This window comes from Hydra viridissima, unplaced genomic scaffold (assembly GCF_058129835.1).
Source record: "Hydra viridissima isolate aposymbiotic clone 2 unplaced genomic scaffold, HvirCarnegie_v1 scaffold_2, whole genome shotgun sequence".
Classification (NCBI taxonomy): Eukaryota; Metazoa; Cnidaria; class Hydrozoa; order Anthoathecata; family Hydridae; genus Hydra; species Hydra viridissima.
This window is the reverse complement of record NW_028324301.1, coordinates 3509808-3518647: the sequence shown is the minus strand read 5'-3', so window position 1 is coordinate 3518647 and position 8840 is coordinate 3509808. Positions and strand designations below refer to the sequence as shown.

Genomic DNA, 8840 nt, shown 5'->3' with positions numbered 1-8840 from the left:
AAGGCCATTCGACCGATAAGGTCTTGTGTCCTGGGACTTATGTATTTCAAACTTTGTGTCCATATAAATCTATATCTGCGTTGTGTATTGTTTTAACCCCAAATTCATTATAATTACAGCGGATATGAATTTGTGGAACAATTCGTTTATCATTTATGTCAGTGGTAACTTCTCACATAAAGTTGTACGGACAGATATTTTGCAATACATCAAATTCCCCATAGTTCAGCATCCACACTCCTTAAAAACTTTAGTAACATTTCATCATATTTTCGTCCTATTTTAGATTTAGGGATAAAAATTCTAAGCATTTAATTTAAATACTTCCAGTACTTCATCCTACTTCCTTTCCACCTTAACGATCTTTTCGATCTTCTCTATAGTAAGCTATCATTATTTGGTAACTCATAACTGTTTTAATAACAATCATGTATATACAAAATTCTTTCAAAATGAATTTAAGAGTTAAATTAAAACTGCAATTTTTAAACATAGTGAATCTTATAAATTGTAAGTCTTAAGGTATGACCTTAAGATATTGTCGCTGTTCATACGTTACGTACGTTGAACGCTGTTCCATTCATTGTGATCATGAGCATATGGTAAATCAAAAAATAGCAGCAAATGATTTCAATCATAAGAAGATTAAGTTAAACTCGATATCGACCTTGGAAGAGGGCTTTTATAGGAATTCAACTTATTTACATTATTATAAATTCATACAGACAAACTGAGGGGGGGGGGGGGAGGTCCTCATGAACTTTTGAAATCCTTGATACTAAATTTTCTTAACATTTATATTGACTATTAGCTAATTGCACTATTGTCTTTATTTATTTCTGATTTTGCTAATAATTTATTACGGATCTGTCTTAGTCTACTGATTGTTAAGAAATACCATAACAGAACATTCAAAGATTGTTCAGTAAAAACTTTTTTTGTTATCAGATTTTCCCCAGTGAAAAAGAATCACATTTTTTTAAAATGATATTTAATTAGCTCTGCTTTTCTGAAATAAAATTTAATGGAGCGGCAGATACTAAATTGTGTCATTTTCTCTATGGGCATTCACCGAGCTCAGTAGCTACTCATCAATGTTGCATTTGCAAATGGAATCCGTTTGTCCCTTTTGTGGAATTAAATCAAAAACCCTTGACTCTATAGGAAATCAAAAACCCTTGACTTTTTAAGAAAAGACTCAAAAAAAAAAATTAAATGCCAAGAACAAGAATGAAAAAAACAAATCTTAAGGAATTCAATAACTGCACTAATTTTTCTTTACCTTCTGGTGATGATGTCCTTTGATGTCCATGGTTACCTTTGATCGTACAATGAAAGCTGATGACACAAATCCATTTATTACGTGGAAATAACCACGTATCAAAAGTCGCAGAAAGAAAAGAAGTGGGGGGATGGGGTATAGGTTTATGAATTAGAAACATCTTTCAAATTGTCAAAGTGCATTATAAATAAGTCTTATAAATTTCTTTCGCGACAAAATTTTACACAAAACATGCGGGGTAGGGAGTAGGGGTAGGAAAATAGTTTGCGCACCACACGCGTTAAAGGTTGATCAAAAAAAACAAGTAGCGTTTTCGTCAAAACATCTGCAACAAATTCGTGAGTTTTTTGTAACATCAGTTCTCATCATATCAGTTCTGGTCTGGTATTAGTTCAATAACTAAAACTAGACCCAAACTTCGTGACATTCTTTCTTTAATATTAAATGTGAAATTATCATTTTAAAAAATTAAAATTTTTCTTAACAACCATACTTTATTTTTAACTAAAAGTGGTACCATTACACGTCATAATCTGACGTCACATAAAACAAAGCGATTTTGGCATTCAGGTCGACCATCACCTTTTAAAAATGAGTGCTTAAAATCTCCTCAACCAAATGCTTTGATTGCACAACATTAAAATGGACATATTTCTAAATCAAGAGCTTTCAGGTAAAAGGACAAAAAAAGTAAAAAAAATATAAAAGTAAAAAAAAATTACTTTAACGCCAAACCAAGGCTCCAAGGAGTGTTTAATACCAAAATTATTGTTTCTTAGGAGGAAATAAAATATCGTTTATTGGGAGAAAAAGTATTTGCAAACCATCTTTACAAAAGTAGCATCATTATTTTTATTTTTTTTTTTTAGACGATACAATTAACATTCCAACGCATGAATTTATAACCGTTCCACCAGTTAACAATAATACAAGTTCAGAACAATCTGATTGTGACCAATGCATCAGCAAAAGCAGCTTAAAACCACCGGTAGAAAACAAGCCTAAAATATTTTGCGGTATCTCAAAGCCTTTCCTAATAAATGCTTTTAAAATCAAAACAAAATATCTTCCTGCTAAGTTCACGTATTTTACGTACTTTGCTCAAAGGTCAGTAATTTCAACTTACTACGTTATCTATTTAATAAGTACTGGGTTGGATCCAAAGCAAGCGGGATTAGCTGAAACGATCAAGATGATTGCTTTAACTTTGAGTGAACTATTTTGGGGATATTTAGCCGATCGTTGTAAGAACAAATTGAGAATTACCGTTATTCAAAATATCATGGTGTCCCTGTTTTTGTTCTCAAGTCCTTGGGTGGCATACTGGATTAATACATCAGAAATGTTAAAGGAGAGAAAATTGCATGTGCATGGCCAGGATGTGCTTAACCAAACAAATGGCAACATTTCGATATTATCTCCGCAACTTAATTTAAGTCATGATGCGCATCACTTCCGATCTGGTTCTCAGACTCTTTTCTTATCCATGACAGCATTAGGAGTTGGCTCAGCTCTTTTTGGGGGCGGAAGACAGGTTTTATTTGATATTAAAATTGTAACTATGACAAAACAGGAGTCGAAAAGCAGCAACGCATTTGGCAGACAAAGACTTTGGGGTTCAGTGGCTTATTCTGTAATGCCTCTTTTTATGGGCTTATGCTTGGAAAACACCACCAAATCTCCTATCTCTCCTTATCTACCAGTTTTTATCGTCTACATTTTATTAAACACTTTTAATCTGATCAGTTGTCTCTTCCTTTTCAAAAAAAGAAAAATTGAAACAGAGAAGTACAACACAAACGAAAACAAGCAAATTATATACATAGATAGTAGCATATGGAAAGTGTTGTCTATGGGTATTCGAGATTACAACTTTGGATTGCTGTTCTTTACTGTACTTTGTATTGGTTTAGCAAATGGTCTTCAATGGTGTTTTCAGTTCATCTTCATGGATGAAATGGGTGGTTCAAAAGTGTTTATGGGTCTCTGTGTTTTAAGTCAATGTGGAATGGAAGTCCTAATATTTCCATTTGCAGCCAAAATAACGCAAAAGATTGGGGGAAACAAAGCAGCAATGATAATCGGATTTTTCGGTTATGGCATTTCGTACTGCTCATACTACTTCGTTAGATCTTACCAACTATTAACAGTTTTCACGTGTTTCTTAGGATTTACATACACCTTGTATTTTTGCGCGGTGTTTGAGGAACTCTACAAGATCAGCAATGATAACTGCCGAGCAACAATACACGCCATATATAACAGTGTATTTAGCGGAGTTGGAAATGCAGTAGCCGGAATAGCAGGCGGAACAATTTACAAATTATACGGTGGACGGCTCATGTATTTGTTTAGCGGAATTATTTATTTAGCAATAGGAACAATGTTCATAATTCTTAGACTTTTGATGGCGCACAAACAAAAAGTTGATGCTCAAAGAAATTATTGCCAACTTGACGATTTACATTGCTCATCACAGACAACATCGTCTGTTACGAAAGCTGATATTCCCAAAGAGAGCAGTGACGATGTTTCCAAAGAGAACAGTAACGATGTTTAAGTTGTTGAATTCGAAACGGTGAACAGAAACATTAATATATCTTTAATTTTTGTTGTTCGTTTTCTTCAACGTAACACTGCAACTAAGAAAGAAAAAAAAGTATCCTTTCTAGTAAAACTATTTGTAACTAACCTTTTTAGTAAAATCGTTTACAATTAACGCTTATACACAGCATAATTCGAAAAAAAATCCGAAATTAACAATTTGGGATAAACGCTTACTGTAAATACTTGGGTTTCACATGATCGAATAGGCGTGATTAGAGATTCTTGTTGAATTACTTCGTTTTCAACAAGCCATGGAAAATCCTGCGTTTATATTGCATAAATTTTACAAAAACATCTTCATGAATTGTTTTTCACTTAGAATTTATTTAAGAGACAGATTGAGAAATTAAAGACTAACTTGATCGTTGTCTCTTAGCAGATGTTCCCAAGATGACATTTTGGTATGAGCAAGGACTTGAAACGAGCATTCTGAATATTTAGGATAACAAAAAGTTTGTTAAAAAAACGACCTCTATTATCGAAAGTGCAACAAAAGAGTTTGTTTGTTTTGTTTTTTTTTTGAAATTTAATGAAACTAATATTAGACGGACCTTTCGGAAGCGGTTTAAGCAGAGCATCGCAGGTGCTAAGTTTTAACAGAAAAGATCTCATATGCGATTCTAGTTCCAAGTAGCACGTTTTACTAAATGTAATTTAAAAAGAAATCACTGAAATCTGTGATTTAAATCTGAGAGAGAAATGTTTTTAAATGAAATGTTTTCAGTAAATTAATCATTTTATTTGCTCAATAATTATAATCAATTATTTACTCGTAATTAATTATTTACTTGTAGTCAGGTTTTATGATAAAACTATGATAAAGTGTTTACTTCAGGTTTTATGAGAAAACTATGATAAAGTGTTTACTTCAGGTTTTATGATAAAACTATGATAAAGTGTTTACTTCAGAAAATTTCAAACCTTTCTATCTGTTTCAACTTCACATCAAAACAAAATCTTTCCAACAGAAAACCATCCTTTCAAAGAAAAACTATTTTTTAGTGGTATGTTTTAAACGGAGAATAGTGGACGAGTCATTGATTACTTCACCTACCTTATCGTTTATCTGGATAACCATCTTTTCAAGTTCCTTCTGAAAAATAAAAATTAATTTTTTTGTAAAGCAAATTTCTCATATGGTACATAAAATTCTTAAAAGTAAAACTTGCCTCAAGTGCCAACGCTCTCATGGAATTTAAAGCATTAGTTATGTACAAGTTTACGTCAGGATGTTTACTCATCTGAAAATGAAAGAACGTGACTTACTTATAATATCGTTGAAAAACGTTATCGTTTATTGGTTAAAAATTTTGGAGAAAGAATATCAATTGTTTTTACCATAACCATCATGTTGTATTTTTGATATCGTTCAAATATCCCACGAGGGTAAATATTTCGAACATAAAGAATTGCGTTAATGGCAACCTCGAACATTTCCATTAAAAGATCCACAATGCAATTCACGTTCGAATCATTAACTAGTAGAGAAATAGTAGTAATAATTGATATAGCAATAGAAGTAACTAACATAGCACGAGTAGCACGAGTAGTAATAAACATAGAAATACTTGCAATTTTCATAATAATTATAAAGCATATATGAAATACCACTAACTCATCAATTTTACTGAAGAGCTAAAAAAACTTGAAAATGTTCAATCATAGACATAATTTTTGTGTAATGAACTATCAAATACAGGGTGACAAGAAGTAACGGGAACAATTTTCAATACTAAAAATAGAACTTTCAAAAAAAATTTCTGTATTAATAAGTTACAGCTCAATTTTATCAACAGGGTATTGTTTACTTGTTTTATCTATTTATTTTTTTCAGAGTTTATTAATTAGTTAAGATTATGTCAAAACATAGACATTCCATAGTTTCATTTTATGTGGCAGGTGAGCGTTAACGTAATATGCTAGAGCCTTGAAGATTGCCAAGCAAACTGTATTGATAACAATTCAGCGATACTGACAAGCAAGAATTCGCAAACCCGGCCTCGGTTACGGAAAATCATCAAAAAGTGACTTCTATGAAATCTGAAGAGATTAATGGGAAAGATCGCTCGCCACATCTGTGCAAATCGTGAAACAGTATGATTGATGGGTGAGAAGCTTTGGGATTAAAGCCTTACAAAATGCGTAAAATGGAACTGCTGACTAATGCTAACAAAGCCGTAAGGAAGGAAAAATTTCAGATGCTTTTGAAAAGGGCTGCAGGGGACAATTGGGAACGATCCTTTTTTCAGATTAAAAACTGTTCACAATTCAGTTAGCCTACAACCCTCAAAATGATAGGGTTTGATCTCAAGTGCCCCCAGAAGATACAGGACAGTTTGAACGCCACCAAAAAATCCATCCTTACTCATGGTTTGAGCTGGAATTTGTGCCACTGGGAAAATTCCTCTCTTTTTAGTCGATCAAGGGGTAAGATTGAATCAAACGAACTATCAGAAGCTTTTAAAAAAACGGATCCTTCCTTGGCCTCAAAATCACTTTGATAACCACAGGATCTTTCAGCAAGATTCTGCTCCTACTCACAGCACCCAGTATACGCAAGACTGGTGTCATGCCAATCTTCCTGACTTCATAACCTCTCAAGAATGGCCTCCATCTTCACTTGATCTTAATTTCCTCGACTATTCATTTGGGCAATTTTAGAGAAGAACTGTTGTTCAAAACCTCATAAAAATTTAGAGTACTTAAAGCAATCTTTTTGTTGCGTTGAGTGGATAAAATAGAGGAAGAAGTGCTTAGGCTTACGACCCTTGATTTCTGTAAACCTTTGGAGCTCTGGATCAAATCTAAAGGCAGACATTTTGAACACCTTCTGTGAGGAGTTTCTGGATGTATAAAACGTTATTTTTTTGGTTTGTTTTACTTTCACTGATGCCTTTTTCTGTTGAAAATTGTTTAAAAAGTGAGTCGTTATTTCTTGTCACCTTATAATTCTTAATGAACCCGTTAATTTAATTTTTGCAACATAGTGCCATTTAGTAGAAACTTTTCACGTTTTCAATTCATGCATTTAAGTCTGTTGTTAAAAACCTACGTGCACTTGGATTACTTTCGCCTTCCATACAAACTTTAGTTAATCTAAAAAATAAAAACCATCAAATAATTTTAAAGAAGAACAACTAAGTAACATTCCTTTCTTCAGGAAAGAAAATTATATGTAACCTACGTCTATCCACGGATGAAAAGTACAATTAAATAATCTTCTTTCCTCCACCAATCAAATTTAGGTAATTTAAATAAATATTAAACGTCTACTTTAACAGTATAAGAATCATATATCTATTAAAACATCAATAAAAATAAAAGAGTAAAAAAAAAAAGTTAAAATTCTCATTTAATTAAATTACTTTGGTATCTTTTCCCAAAATTAAACTGACCTCAACCTCTTTGTTGTTTAAGAAAGCTGAATAAAAAATTCGCATTCTTTAACATTAAAGATGTCTACATGATTAAAAGTTTGTAGAAAATCGTAAACGTAATTTTTAATGTAGGTAAAAAGGAATTTTTTTTTTTCTTTAGCATTTAACTTTCTGGTCAAGATTCCAGAATTTCTTAACACTTTTTCACTTGTGGGAATCATCCTGAGCAAAAACTTCTACAAAAAAAAAAAAAAGATAAAAATTTTATATCTATTGATGGATTGGTATTTGTTCTTGAAACATTTCTCACGACGTGAAAACATTTCACGTATTTTCAAATGTTTCACTCGAACTTAAATTTCAAACGTTTTCAAAAAAGTATATGTATATAACATTAAAATGTTAAAATGTTGCTAAAACCTTTAAAGGTGTCAAAAAAAAAAATTATTGAAAAAGTTAACTTTAAAGTAACTTTCCGAAAAGACGAAGCATTTCAAATCATATTTAAAGAATTGGACTTTCTCGAAAAATAACTGTCACGAGTCACAAAAAAGGATTTTTTCCACATTATTCTAATGCTTCTTATTCAGATGACAGGTTGTCTTTCTCTTTCGATAAGTTAATACAGTCATTTAAAACTTGTAAAGGAATTAGTTCTTTTAAACGAATTGTTTCTAATAGCTGCTCCTTGCAATTACCAATGAAGTTATTCCTGAGAAAAGCTGGAAAACCTCCACGTCTGTCGTGCATTATGTATAATGGAACACGTAAAGTCCCCAAAACCTAAAATTATTAATAAAATTTTTAAAGGTAAAAGCTTTCGCTTACCAATAAAAAAATAAAAATAAAATAAGACTTCTACCTCATAATCTTCGTAATGTTGATCACAATTTTGTTTCTCAATCTTTAAAAATTCTTCGTATGTTACTTGCTTACAATAAAAATGGAGACAAGTTTTTTTCTCTAGAAATAAGTGGCAAAATAAATGATCGTTTGGTAGAAACTTAAGCTTTTTTGGTAGTTCACCCATCTCTTCTTTACATTCTCTCAGCAAAGCATCTTCCAATGTCTTGTCTGAATCATCTACAGCTCCACCAGGAAAACCGATTCGACCATCAAAACGCATTTGCATCTAAACATTCCAGAGAGCTACTGAAAAAAACTGAAAAAAAAAGTTTAATTTTTCTTACTTTTGACTTAAGTAAAATATTCTACTCATTTTGAGCTAAAGAAATAAGTGTATACCAAGATAGCATGCCTTACAGGTAACCATCCAAACAATTTAACATTAGGTAACGGTGAATGTATCATCACATGAACACAATGCCTCCATGATTCTGATAATGTTGCACTCTCAGCTCGAGTTATAAGCTTGTAAGTGCATTCTGTTACAGAGGTAAACGACATCCAACGGCAAAAACTCATAAAAACTACAACTGTAAGTAAAATCTAAATTTATCTTAAAAAGTAAAACTAAAAATTTATATAAAAATTCTAAAAAATTAATTGAAATGATGCATCACTTGAAAACATTTACAGCATATATTTTAGAAATATAATAGAATCAAAATAAA

General features: G+C 31.8%; 3 protein-coding genes across 3 annotated transcripts; 1 reads left to right on the top strand and 2 right to left on the bottom strand.

The window, feature by feature from the left end:
- The first annotated feature begins 1817 nt into the window (after positions 1–1817).
- LOC145198024 (major facilitator superfamily domain-containing protein 6-like) lies at positions 1818–3959 on the top strand. Its single transcript, XM_080073996.2, has 2 exons — positions 1818–1955; positions 2152–3959. Exons 1-2 carry the CDS (start codon positions 1925–1927, stop codon positions 3840–3842), a joined length of 1722 nt encoding a protein of 573 aa, XP_079930122.2. The 5' UTR covers positions 1818–1924; the 3' UTR covers positions 3843–3959.
- On the bottom strand, positions 2079–7188 carry LOC145198023 (mitotic spindle assembly checkpoint protein MAD2B-like). The gene is made up of 10 exons (XM_090079430.1): positions 7074–7188; positions 6942–6985; positions 5228–5367; positions 5059–5130; positions 4944–4982; positions 4811–4866; positions 4441–4532; positions 4248–4318; positions 4064–4150; positions 2079–3924 (listed from the first exon to the last, which is right to left on the bottom strand). The coding sequence occupies exons 2-10, from the start codon at positions 6967–6969 to the stop codon at positions 3874–3876; spliced, it is 636 nt and encodes a 211-aa protein (XP_089935556.1). The 5' UTR covers positions 6970–6985; positions 7074–7188; the 3' UTR covers positions 2079–3873.
- A 581-nt stretch (positions 7189–7769) lies between these two features.
- On the bottom strand, positions 7770–8758 carry LOC149891602 (U8 snoRNA-decapping enzyme-like). The gene is made up of 3 exons (XM_080073995.2): positions 8512–8758; positions 8129–8398; positions 7770–8049 (listed from the first exon to the last, which is right to left on the bottom strand). The coding sequence occupies exons 1-3, from the start codon at positions 8689–8691 to the stop codon at positions 7849–7851; spliced, it is 651 nt and encodes a 216-aa protein (XP_079930121.2). The 5' UTR covers positions 8692–8758; the 3' UTR covers positions 7770–7848.
- Positions 8759–8840: the final 82 nt, after the last annotated feature.